At 43.2% G+C, this 12,515-nt stretch overlaps 5 protein-coding genes across 5 annotated transcripts; 4 read left to right on the forward strand and 1 right to left on the reverse strand.

Annotated features, from left to right (window-relative positions):
• Window positions 1-1,880: 1,880 nt before the first annotated feature.
• On the forward strand, window positions 1,881-4,848 carry BCIN_12g01970 (hypothetical protein). The gene is made up of 4 exons (XM_024696281.1): window positions 1,881-2,558; window positions 2,615-2,789; window positions 2,837-3,091; window positions 3,144-4,848. The coding sequence occupies exons 1-4, from the start codon at window positions 2,112-2,114 to the stop codon at window positions 4,391-4,393; spliced, it is 2,127 nt and encodes a 708-aa protein (XP_024552087.1). The 5' UTR covers window positions 1,881-2,111; the 3' UTR covers window positions 4,394-4,848.
• A 211-nt stretch (window positions 4,849-5,059) lies between these two features.
• BCIN_12g01980 (hypothetical protein) lies at window positions 5,060-6,972 on the forward strand. The gene has a single exon (XM_001557980.2). It carries the CDS (start codon window positions 5,162-5,164, stop codon window positions 6,632-6,634), a length of 1,473 nt encoding a protein of 490 aa, XP_001558030.2. The 5' UTR covers window positions 5,060-5,161; the 3' UTR covers window positions 6,635-6,972.
• Window positions 6,973-6,987: 15 nt separating this feature from the next.
• Window positions 6,988-8,507, reverse strand: BCIN_12g01990 (hypothetical protein). The gene has a single exon (XM_001557981.2). The coding sequence runs from the start codon at window positions 8,332-8,334 to the stop codon at window positions 7,516-7,518; it is 819 nt and encodes a 272-aa protein (XP_001558031.1). The 5' UTR covers window positions 8,335-8,507; the 3' UTR covers window positions 6,988-7,515.
• Window positions 8,508-8,555: 48 nt separating this feature from the next.
• Bcgcn3 lies at window positions 8,556-10,531 on the forward strand. Its single transcript, XM_024696282.1, has 4 exons — window positions 8,556-8,807; window positions 8,941-9,067; window positions 9,130-10,024; window positions 10,071-10,531. Exons 1-4 carry the CDS (start codon window positions 8,792-8,794, stop codon window positions 10,158-10,160), a joined length of 1,128 nt encoding a protein of 375 aa, XP_024552088.1. The 5' UTR covers window positions 8,556-8,791; the 3' UTR covers window positions 10,161-10,531.
• Window positions 10,532-11,705: 1,174 nt separating this feature from the next.
• On the forward strand, window positions 11,706-12,515 carry BCIN_12g02010 (hypothetical protein). Its single transcript, XM_024696283.1, has one exon. It carries the CDS (start codon window positions 11,879-11,881, stop codon window positions 12,302-12,304), a length of 426 nt encoding a protein of 141 aa, XP_024552089.1. The 5' UTR covers window positions 11,706-11,878; the 3' UTR covers window positions 12,305-12,515.

A 12,515-nucleotide genomic window follows, 5' to 3' on the forward strand; every position in this document is an offset into this window, starting at 1 on the left:
ATTATGTAATTAATTTGGTAAGGTCAACGAATATATCTTGAAGTGAAATCGGCTCGAGGGTAGATGTGTGCGTAGAATTGATCTTCTATTTCACTGTGGAAATTATTATTATTAATTATTATTATTATGGCTGTGGTATTCTTGCATATTTGATTTGGGTCGATGAGACGCTTTATTATTTGTGTTGGACGGAAGCTTTGGAATCGTCTGTTGTCACTTCCAAACTCAGACTCTTTCAGAAGTCAAGATTTGACGGATTTTCTTTTTTTCCCTCTATTGCAAGAGGTATTGAGCTCGAATTCATGGCTTTCCTTTACACCTTGGTGTTTTGGATTATGATCTGTCGTCTACTGAGCTTGATTACCCTTGATCACTTCTATCTGCCGCGGACTTTTCGTACTCCGAGCTGGAGCTGTCCCATGCGAATGGAGATGCTTGAGAATGCGAGGAATTCTTGCACTTCTTTGGATGCTGGCGAGCTCACAACTCGTCGATTTGAGTGACGAATAGTCCTAGATCTTATCTCTGCCTCACAGTCCTAAAGTTACCACTGCCTCACCACATACAATGGATAACGAGCAAGCTGTATGTGTGTCTTCGAGTTATATTTTATTAACTCTTGTGATTACTTTAAGTGTATTTATGATCGCCAATACCGACAATCATTTCTTTAGATTATTGGGCTTGTAGGGTACCACTGCAAGAAACTCATACGTTCCGTCAAGACTCTATCCTTGGCCCTAGAACGGACAGGAAAGGTGTCTATCGGAGCCATAACCATCGAAGACATAAGAATCATGACATCCAGGTTTGATGTATTGGCGTGGGTGTCAGTACCATATTCCTCAAGTCATCTAAAGCGTCGTTCTAGTCCTTGAATACAGTTGAATAGAGCCGTTAAGCCCCGCAGAGCTCTAGGTTTGCTAACAATACTCGAAGAGTATCCGTGTGCGATCAAGAAGTGCAGCGCTGATATGATAGGGTCTGATAAAAGGCTAGTGATAGGACTCGGTGAGGGGTCTTAGATTCGATAGCTTTAGATTGAAAAGAGATACATGTAGCAGAAGTATTTATTTCTAGTTGTTTTTTTTTACCTGAACATCATACTCGTGATTAAACAGCAAGAATGACAATACAAATGGCAATGGTTTGTTGGATTGAAATTATATGGCGATCTCAACGGCATTGATTCAAAAAATGATGCGTGTAGTGTAGTAGATAAAGAAAAATAGCAACCAATATAAGATAATGACTCTACAGAGCATTGCCGTTCCTACCATTAGGAAAATAGGAAATGGTGCACTTGCATTAGCAGAATTAAACCCTAGATTTCTATCTATTGCAAAAGAGAGATACCTCCAGTTGACACCATGTTGGTGGGGTATATCAGAGAAATTCTCGGGCTGAGACGTTTGTAATATAGCGTTAAACAATGACCGCATCCATCAATAAAATCGGCCGGATGGTGTAGTTGGTTATCACGTGTCCTTAACACTTCAAACCTGTTAAATACGGACAAGGTCCTGGGATCGTGCCCCAGTCTGGTCAATAGATTATACTTTTGCAGTTTTTGAAACTGCTATGTTGGAAGTTGAAATTGCACTGAGGAGGGAAGCTTGTTGCCTTTTTCTTTTTCTTTTTTCTTTTCCTTTTTAGCGATATTGCGCGGGTTTGATGATGTCTGGGAAAGTCGGAATGACATAAGCGGGGCAAATTCGAGGGAAGGGCCAGTGGGATCCCGCTGCAGTGGAGCATGGGGGTTTGATGTTTGCGGCAATATCAGTCTCAATAATGCCAAGCCTGATCCGAACGTCCGTGCATTGTCTATGTGTATGTAATAACCTTAAACTCGAGCTATCCTAGAGTTCAGATAATGTCAAGTCCACACGAACTTCATTCACATCCATCGTTTCCTTCTTTTGAACACTTCTTCCGTTGATCTTTTGTTCTGTTGAATCGCGATTCTATCACCATCTGTATATTCTTATGTGAAGATCCAACCGAAGTTCTTGCCTTTCCTACCTGTGCCTGCACACTTCACACTTCCACAGTCTAATCTAATTGTTCGCATGGCTATTCTCTCTTCATAAGTGTGGGAAGCGCACATAACAATGCCTCTCCCACCAAGGCTTTTCCATGGCGATGTGGAATTGGGGAAACGAGACGATGATCACAGGCCTGGTTCGAAAACGCCATTGGGAATGGCATGGCAACACCGAAGGCCACATGTTCAACGGCGATCAATCAAGAAGATTGTAATAGGTCTGCTGGTCGGAATTGGTCTCTATTACTTCTATAAGAATATGCCGACAGATCTTCAGAATCCGCGACAAAGACCACATTATATCCAGAATGGAGGGATTCCTGCGCAAGCTGGTTCGGGTGGTTCCAGAGCTCCATCTCCGCAGCTCAATTCGAATCAAGCTTCGAAGTTAAATGACGATGAATCAACCGAGATAGGTCACAACTTTAATGGCCCCATTAAGTTCTATCAATTGGCGACAACTTTACATGCAATGTCTAAGGTCAAAGGTTCCGATCCTGTCAATAATAATGTGGTATGTTGTTAGTTTGGCAAATTAACCTGTCATTTCACTGCTAACAAAATCCTTAGTTATTTGCAGCCTCGAGTTTAAAAAGCGCTTCGACTTTGTTACCCATTGCATGCGAGATGGCATTAAGAGAAAGAAACTACGTGCACTTTGCATTTATGGGACGGGATGACATACCGATGGATATACTAAAATCTGTGAATGGGGTCAATAAGGACTGCCAGATCTTCTTTCATGGTATGAACTCCTTCCTAAAGTTTTATTTGATATTCTAACACGATTAGACGCGCGACCAGATTATTCTCTGCAGAGCTCGGATTTTCGAATGGAAGTCAGTTGTTCTGCAGGTTTTAATCATATTAATTCATTCGTTCATCCTCAAGCTGTTCTTATTGATGCATCTGGGGATGAGGATAATTTCTTAATCTCCGCCTTTAGAACTAGGGCCAATGCAATAGACAGAACCTTGATTGAACTTCCTAAAAATGTTGAACAAAATCTAATGTGGATTGTTCAATTGGATAGTGCCGCATTGAGTGGTAAGTGCATCTTTGAAGAAAGAAAACGTTTCTGTTTAGCTAATGTTTATAGCCTGGACCAAAATTAGCATTGATATAGTTGTTCACGCGCAACCACAAAAATCAGGATCTTTGATCAGGTTACTCACATCTCTCAAGAAAGCCGATTATTTTTCCAGCAACATACCGCGCTTAACGATAGAATTACCGCATGACGTGGATGAAGCTACTAAACAATTTCTTTCGAAATTTAAGTGGCCACCGAAGCGTAGTCAAGAGGAGGCTAGTCTCCTGACACTTCATCATCGGATCCCACAACATGGACTCACTCCCGAGGAAAATTCGATCAAATTCATGGAATCGTTTTGGCCTGCGGATCCCATGTCCGCACATGTTCTCGTTCTTTCTCCTCAAGTCGAACTTTCTCCGTTATTCTTTCATTATCTCAAATTTGCACTATTAGAGTATAGATACTCTTACAATAGAGAAATTAGCCAAAAGAACATGCTTGGAATAAGCCTTGATCTACCAACAACTTATCTCAATGATTCAACGTCATTCACACCACCGTCAAGTACAAATCCTAGTCCGTTTCTATGGCAAGCTCCAAACAGCAACGCTGCTCTTTATTTTGGAGATAAATGGGTCGAACTCCATGATTTCATAGCTAGGTCAATGTTTTCCGAACATTCCTCACCCCCGCCAGCCACTTTAGGAGAAAAATACGTCAGCAAAACCTACCCGTCGTGGTTGGAATATGTTCTTAGATTAGCAAGGGCACGGGGCTATTGGACTCTTTATCCTCACTTTGAGAGTTGGGATGCTTTATCTACAATTCATACAGAACTATACACAGCTCCAGAAGAATACATGGACGAACCAGATCAAGCAATAGATTTTACAGCAAATCCAACAGAACATCTATCATTAAAACACAAAGAGGAGCCATTGATTTCAGCGTCTCTACAAACTCTTCTATCGGATTTACCTGTCGAACTTGCTGAGATGCAATTGATTGGTTGGGATGGCGAGAGTATTGACAGCGCAGAGCTACAACTAAAAGCCAAGGATTATAGTCGGATTTTTAGACACGAAATTGGAGGATGTGCCAATGGAGTGGCAGAGAAAGAAAGAATTTATATGCTTGCAGGGGATTTATTTTGTTCAGGGAATGAGCCACTGCAGTCTTTGGAGCAGCGAGCGGAACAACTAGCGCCCTTAGTACCCCAGGCAACTTCCGTCTTGGAGTCAAAGGACACTAATGCCAAACCAGCCACAAAAGTTGATGGCGTAGTTGCTGTTGAAGCTAAGTCCTCTACTTGAGTATAAACAAGAGTCAGTTTTATGGCATTTCTGTGATAGAAATATCCTGCTATGTACAAACCAATTTTCGCGACTTCAAGTGGGACAAATTGATCCAGAAGAGTGTTTGATCTCTATGGAGATCAGCCTGGTCTTTCAAGTACACACCTTGATTGCTATTGGGTTTTGCTCGCACGGAGGCTTGTCCGCAATGCCTAGCACAAAGAACACTCCCACGATTCTTGAAGCTACTCAGGCACCAATTTCGGTTTATTCCTTAACCCTTTCATATCTGATCCGAGTCTTTTGGTCTTCTTGAAAGAAGGATGGTTCGACCTATAACGAGGGGTGGATCTCTTTGACAAAGAAACGATGTTATCTCCGACTTAATTGGTAGCGACCTCGTGATAATCCTACTTCTTTGTCCAATTTGACATGGAGAAATCTAATTTTAATCTCGAGACAACGCCGGTCCATCATAAATTTTCGTGAAAGCCTCTTAGTCTTAATTTTCTGTTATCCCTCTATTAGTAAGTATGTTGATATAGTTCAAGATTTTAACATTCTTCCGGTAAGTCAATTCGCTACGATTCTGGGCCGAATCACTAGTGCTTTTCCTTTATTGGAGATTGCTATATACTTGTTGTTCCAACTTTTTAGGGAGCGTCAGTGTATCCTCCCTCGGCAGCATCATTCATTTGACTCCTTTGAAAATTGAATTCGTATATTGTCGCTCACTTCTTGTATCGGAAATCAAGCAAAATTCTGTTAACAAACTCATTATATACGATGGAAGAAAATCATGAAACAACATCACCATGCCGTGGTAAATCTTCTGGTAGATCCCTAAGTTTAGTAACAGATCTCGCGCTGCCCTCCCAACAACCTTACCCCCTTCAGCATTCTCAGAATCCTCAAAATTTCAACTTTCAATACCCAGTCTCAGCCCCCCCTTTAGCACAACATAACCAGATCAATCCACTATCCGCTCTCCCTTTAACTCAGAATCATCCCTTTGCAATCCCTCACCCACAACCATACCAAACCCAAGTCTTCAATCCAGAACACCATTATCTTCTCCTATCACTTTCGCGAGAAAACTTCAAGGCACTTTCTCTACGACAGAAAATTGCAGCGGCAGAAACAAATCTTGCTTCTATAAACGCAGCTGTGGAGTTGGAGGGTGTGGAGATAGGTATCACATCTCCTCTCTCCTCTATCTCCACACCTACGACACCGTACTTGCAGGCGCCCACCCGTCGTAAACTGAAGAAACAAATCTCGTGGCTGAAATGCCGGATCAAGGAGTGTACGAGACAGGAAAGAATTCTGATGGAGAGATTGCAGCAGATTGGGGAGGAGCAGGAGAGGAGATGCAGATGGATGCAGATTGAACGGCAGAGAAGGATTAACGAGGAGATGCTGGAGTGGCAGAGGGGGTATTGGAATTGTTTTGTTGCTGCGGGTGGGTGTGTTGGGGTTGGGCAAAATGCTTATGGGTATGATAGTGGTGGATATGGATATGGACATAGTAACGGGCATGCGGGTATGCTGAATGCTAGCACGCCTGCGTTTCAACCCGGAGGCAGTGTTAGTGTTGCTGGTGCTTGTCATGTCGATGCAAAAGCGAGTGTGGGGGGACGAAAAGATTCAAATGAGTTTTGGAATACGGACGCGCCTGTTTTTTCACCGGTTAATTTCTTTAAATCTTCTTCTTCCTCTTCGGTTTCTGTTTCTGGCGTGTCGCGGAAAGTGCAGAGTGCAGAGGTGGAGAGACTTAGTAGGGGGTGGGATGAATGTGAATTGTCGCCTTTGGCTGAGGAGAGGAGGAGGTCTTCTCTGAAATGGAGGGTGGAGATTAGGGGTGGTGATGAGGAGAAGGAGATGGAAATGAGAGAAGAAGGATTGGGGTCTGGGGAAGGGGAAGGAGAGGCAGAAGGAGAAGGAGAAGCGGGATATTCCTCGACCGAAACGGCGATTACGACGCCGACTCCGCGGCAGAGTGCGAGGGTGTCGCCGATGGGCGCCGCGAAGAGTTGTAATGATGTGATGTTGGGGTTTCTGGATGGGAGGTATGGGATAAGAGATGAGGGGGGGGTGGATGGTGGGGATTTGGATGGGGAGGGGGTGCCGAGGGAGAAGAAATATAAAAGTTTACCCGGGGTGCAGAGTCTGCGGTGGGAGGGGGTTTGTGGGAGGGAAGGGAAGTTTCATGGAAAGGACGGTTTGAAGGAGAGGAGTGAGATTGATCAGGTTTGGTAGGGGGTTCTTGGGAGGGATTTTCATCCGGCTGTTGATGTTTTGGGGGTTGCGTATATATATATGATGATTTATGTGATGATGATGATGATGTATGTATGTCACCAATGATCCTAAGAGATGGTGATAAAAATAGATGGATGGGGATAGAGGGAAATGAATTTTATAGAATGATGAGATGGGGATTAGGATGAAAAAGTTCTGCTTGTTGGAAGATTCGGGTTACTATCGAAATGTACATGTAATTTTTTTTGGGGTTTGGACTTCTTTTGTTACATCGTACATTATGTGTATATACATAGGTATTTTATGCGGACTGTACATAGAATTGATATTTTACATAACGGTTTTCGGATTGAAGATTTTATTGTTTGAAAATTCCATGAAAGATGGGGATATACACGTGCTATGAATTTCATCTCACAACATGTAGTCCACATGTAGGTTGTATGAATGTTGATTCAGTGGTGTTGATTCACAGATATCTAATTAAGTGACCATAACTTAAGTTTCATTGTAGATCTAGATCCTTTCAACTCCGTTCCATTCTTTAGGCGCCTTGAACATTGTCCTATGATGAGCATTGGAATATCTTGCTGTGTGGATGTGCTTATTTGAGCTTTCTTGAAACGTTTTGTGAAGATTGTATGCAGGCTCGGATCTGAACGAAAGCCCGCGATGTGTACATCCAATCATCACCTCCAGGCCACGTCCTGCAGACGACAGTCAATACAAGGCCTTGAATAACCCTCTTATTTTCGGTTGGCGAGGGATCAAATCTTCAAGATTTCTTGCCCAAATTCCCCTATCGTTCCCTGACGCATTTCGCTTGAATCCCGACAATCGTCTGTCTAGCTTGCTTACGCGTGGCCATCAATAATCCTCTATTGAAACTCTCCAAACTCTCCATCATCAAACCCTAACTCCTCAGCAGATGGTTCAGGTATTGAAGGTGCCTCCATATTATTCTGACTTAGTCTCTTCTGAGCCTTGATCGCCTGTGCACTTGGAGGTGGTGGTAAAAATGCGCCCATACCGCCTCCACCCGGCGGAGGAGGTAAGGAGAACCCACCCAGCCCTTTCTCAGACTCTTCACTCTTTTTGGGCGTCCTCCTACCAGCACCTCTCCCTCCAATATTAACCGTAATCGTCTCACCCTCCTTCAAACTAAAATCCCTCTTAACCTCTGATTTCTCCTCTCCTTTCTTCATTCCCGCAGATGGAGGTTTTCCTCCTCCTTGCTCTTCAATCCCCAACGTCTTCCTCACTTCTTGTAATGCCACACTAAAATCAAATGCTTCAGATCTCTCTTCAAAGCCAATTCCCAGAACCGCTTTCATTCCTCCTTCTCCTTGTACTCTGACTGCGAAAAATCGTGAACTATCCAACACTTGTTCTACCACACCCGTTACTGTGTATGGAGCTGCGGCAAACAGCTGCCCATTGCTTGGATCTTCTAGCAATATATCTGCTTTGACTTTCTCCTCGCCGTTTTTATCCGGGATGGCTGTTTCGAGAATGCGAACTCGCGCAGTGAAGATCTGTCGTTTATTGTTGTCAGCCGTCCAGGTAGCAGCTACGTAGCCCTTATTCGAGGTAAGGGGTGGGATGTTATAGACGTGGACTGAAGGTGCGATGAAGAGGATGCGTTGGAGTGCATCGGGCGGCAGAGGCCTACCTGTGGAGGGGTCGATAGTTTCCATGATTGAGGAGAGTTGTTTTGTTTCTAGGTTGGGAGATTTCGTTCTATCTCATCATCCCCAGAGACGTAAATCAGTTGAGACAGACAAAGCCCTTTCTTGGAGGTGAGTTCGCGATGTTGGTCTTTATCAATCAATGAGAAAGAGCTGAACGTCCTCCCGCCTACATCGCATGCATGGAGGTGTTCGGCCTTCTTTCCCCACAGCCTATCGTTGTATCGCAAGGCTACACGTGAACGGATCTATGATTGGCTGATACAATCCTGGCCCTCTCTACTATTACTCGGTACTTATGGATTCATTGTGTCGATATGCTTGGAGTCATCAATTGCATCTGCAAACAATTTCATGACTCTACTGAGACTGAGACTGATACTCAAGATATCGAATACTTTTCGAGGAATCGTAACAGCCCTACTCGAAATCTCGAAGAACTCCAACGGATAAACATACGCAAAAAATGGATCCAGAGCCAGGTATGCCAAATTTACAAAATGTCAATGCGATTTGGATCAGCCATTGCTCTTGCTAGCTCTTGCGCCGTCGAAAATCCATTTTGTGGTGCGTCACAGCCTTGCTCTTGCTAACAAAATTTCCCCTCCTCACTAGCAACACCTCTTTTCGAAGCAAGCTTTCGCAGTACAACTCCACCGGCACTTTCTGGACATCCTCCTGCTCTAAAGAAAATGGCTTCCATAGGGAACATTCCTCAAAAGAAGGATGCAAAACAATTCGAGTACATCTCTCCACGGACAAGTCTCAAAAGCACCCCTCACTGACTCATAACCCCTCTATCAGTATAGTAGAAACCTACCATCGACTCCTCAAAGATGATCCCGACGTTACTATGCCCGTCGCTGCAATCGAAGCACTGATTGAGCTTCTGGCCTGCTCTCGCGCAGTCACCGTTTACGAAACTCTCGATTTAGTCAAAACCCAGTCCGATTATTTGAAGTCTCGCATTCCCAATTCCATATCATTGTCTGCCGGCACGGATTTATTTCAACGATATATGATACAATCTCTAAAACCTTCAAGTACCGGAAACTTTGAAACAGTGCGACAGCATCTTTTGAGCAATGGAAGATTGTTTGTTACCAGAGCAAAGCAGGCTAGATATAGTATTGCTAGCTATGGACGAAACTTTGTCAGAGATGGAAGTGTGGTTTTGACTCATGGAGGAAGTAGAGTTGTGGGAGCGCTATTAGATAAAGCGGCGGAGTCGAGAGCTACTGGTGGGAATGTTAGATTTAACGTCATTTATGTCATGAATGATGCTAGGAACGCAGAGAGCAAAGCGGTTGTTACATCATTAAGGGCTAAAGGTGTACCAGTTGCTACGATATCAGAAGGTGCTGTTGGATATGCTATGGGCAAAGTCGATTTAGTTATAGTCGGCGCAGAAGGTGTGGTGGAAAATGGAGGAGTCATTTCGAGATTGGGAACATATCAAATCGCGCAATTGGCGAAAGCGGCAGGAAAACCATTCTATGTCGCTGCAGAAAGTCATAAGTTTGTGCGATTATATCCTTTGGGACAATATGATCTTGGTATTGATCAAGAGATCATTGATTTCCGTACCGAGGATGATGAAGGAGATAAAACCCCGAAAATTGAGGAGAAGTCGGAATATTTCGAGCCAAGCAAGACTGATATATCAAAACCAGATGCTGTTGATGCGGTAGACTTTACAGTAAGTGTTTCCGTCTGAATTTGATACAATACTAACTATTTTGAAGCCTCCAGCTCTGATATCCGCACTTATCACCGAATCGGGGGCTTTGACCCCAAGTGCTGTTAGTGAGGAACTTATTAGTTTATGGTATTGAGTTGTGATTCTGTATAAATGGAGGAACTATGCAATCTAGCAAGCTCATTTCGCACAACCGATAATTTCACGGCGTTAGGAGTACAAAACAGCTTTAGCGAGACCGAATAATCTAAGGATGATCAATGAAGATAATACCCATGAACGGCTTCTAAATTTGGTCAGATTATATTTGGAAATGTTGTACAATATAGCAGAGGGGTTGGACAAGAGTTGAGACTGAAGCTGAAGGAATACCTAGCATTCAAAAGGATATGCGTGAATTCTATCTGGGACGATGTCGAAGATTGATATATATCTCTGAATGGGTAACTGAAAAGTCTAAATGGTAGAGAAATAAATGATAAATATGCTCAATAATGGCTCCTTCCACAATCCGGAAACCTCAAGTGACGCGACGAGAATCCTGTTTAAAAATCCGGAGTGTTTGAATATTTCGTCTAGTGATAATCATTGTTGATATCTCAGCCGTTTCGACCGACATGTTTATAAAGTCGAGAGCAAAATATTGAAGTAGGCAGATTGATATCTGGAATGGAAAATGCTGCTAGAGTATTGGCCAAAGTTTCTAGGGTTGAAGGGTCTTCTTCATGATTGGCATAGGTATACGAACATGTCATTTGAAGATGAAGGATTCTTCGATTTGATTTTCAAAATACCTTGACACCTTCCTTGTAGCTGGGTAGCTGGGTGGCTACCTGAGATACATAAGTTCATCGAACCACTACAGACCTAGGTAGGTAGGTAGGTAGGTAGGCGAAGTGATGAAAACAAAAACTCCCCCGTCTCCTACATACACAATCTGGTCTAATTGGCGAAAGAATTGAATGTATGCCCAGTCGACTTCTTGTCGCAAAATCGCAGTAGAAAACAATTATGTTTTCTTTTCAATCATCCGTCGTAAGAGGTAGGTGAGACTACAGAACAGCCCTAGATATCAGCCGCACAGCCCTACATAACATGAAACATCACGTCATGGATCGATCACACATAATACGTACGTACGTACATACTATAGTTAAAAAAGTATAACAAGTTAAGCATAATAAGTATGTAAGTTCCTCGACTCGACACCCCTTGATCTAACCGAGCGCTTACTCCCTGGGGAGGTCCTTCCATCACATTAATTTACATTATATTACATCGCATCGCATCACATCAAATCAAATAAATTCTATAAGCACCACAACCTCCCCGCGAGGCGTATTTCTCACAGTTCCAGTTCCACACATTTACGCATAATTTACATAAATACCTCGCTCCGTTACCCAGGACGCATTAAATACTGTGCCTCTCTCCTACTTCTGAAACCTTTCAAACGGTTGCAGATAATGGTATACTAATAGTTTGGGTGGGAATGTCATATTTTGATGGATGAGATGATTTGGAGAAGAAATGGATGGGGGGAGCAGAGCCACGAATTTGAGTGTATCAGATGGGGTTTGTGGGAGGCGCAGAGGGGTGAAGGATGGGAGCTGAATGGGGAGGGAGAGGGTGAGATTGGGTGCATGGAGATGGCTGTGAGTTGTTCTTTTTTTTTAAAAAAGGAAATTTTGCTCTTCGGTTTTGCTATTCATCGGAGAGACTTTGATTTTGATTTTGCATCAAGATATTGTGTAAAACTAGAGATTGAAATATTATTGGGTTCTCTACTGTACGCAATAGGGTTTCATTACTACATTTTATTGATCTCAATACGACGCCGTATCATCAATCAACATGTCCATTCTCAAGAACGTCCTTCCCATCCTCCTCCTTGCTCTTCCCATGGTCATGGCAGCTGTCGGTAGCGATTATCCTGAACCACTGTCGAATTCACAAAAACGAAACTTCAGTTCCGAACAGAAAAGTGTTGTCGCTGTTCACGTAATTATCAGCGTGGTCATCCTCGTAGTTTTCCTCATCATTATAGTAACCTTGGCGACGATCGGTTCACGGAGACGAAGACAAAGACACACGCAATACGCAGGAAAGACATATGGTAGACCAGGAGCGAATACAGCGGCTCCACCTTATAGTGTTACAGACGATATGAATTTGCCGGCCTATTCATATGCGCCGGTGAATGGGGAAACAGTTATTGCTCAGCAATCATCGGGGATCGCACAGCCAGCACCAGCGCATGTTTCGAAAGATGTGGTTTGAGGGATGAGTTGTGTATGATTTGATTTTGAGCGAGATTTATGTATAAATCGTTGTGTGTATTATGCCTGCAGTTTGGGTTATATGGTAGCTACAGCGGCTGATTTCGGTGGTTTGGGAAGCGGATCGATGATGACGGCGTCGATGGAATATCTTCTTTGTTGATTGAGTGTTTGTTCAATATAATGTTGGTGATATCTGCATTACACCTCCA

Source organism: Botrytis cinerea, chromosome 12 (assembly GCF_000143535.2).
Source record: "Botrytis cinerea B05.10 chromosome 12, complete sequence".
Classification (NCBI taxonomy): Eukaryota; Fungi; Ascomycota; class Leotiomycetes; order Helotiales; family Sclerotiniaceae; genus Botrytis; species Botrytis cinerea.

Bases quoted from the DNA above. Each gene is read 5' to 3' on its own strand.
- BCIN_12g01990 (XM_001557981.2), bottom strand. From the start codon at position 8,334: ATGGAAACTATCGACCCCTCCACAGGTAGGCCTCTGCCGCCCGATGCA.
- Bcgcn3 (XM_024696282.1), top strand. The intron at 9,068-9,129 runs GTACATCTCTCC...CCCCTCTATCAG, and splicing joins AAGGATGCAAAACAATTCGA to TATAGTAGAAACCTACCATC. The intron at 10,025-10,070 runs GTAAGTGTTTCC...ACTATTTTGAAG, and splicing joins TTGATGCGGTAGACTTTACA to CCTCCAGCTCTGATATCCGC.
- BCIN_12g02010 (XM_024696283.1), top strand. From the start codon at position 11,879: ATGTCCATTCTCAAGAACGTCCTTCCCATCCTCCTCCTTGCTCTTCCC.
- BCIN_12g01970 (XM_024696281.1), top strand. From the start codon at position 2,112: ATGCCTCTCCCACCAAGGCTTTTCCATGGCGATGTGGAATTGGGGAAA. The intron at 2,559-2,614 runs GTATGTTGTTAG...CAAAATCCTTAG, and splicing joins ATCCTGTCAATAATAATGTG to TTATTTGCAGCCTCGAGTTT. The intron at 3,092-3,143 runs GTAAGTGCATCT...TAATGTTTATAG, and splicing joins GGATAGTGCCGCATTGAGTG to CCTGGACCAAAATTAGCATT.
- BCIN_12g01980 (XM_001557980.2), top strand. From the start codon at position 5,162: ATGGAAGAAAATCATGAAACAACATCACCATGCCGTGGTAAATCTTCT.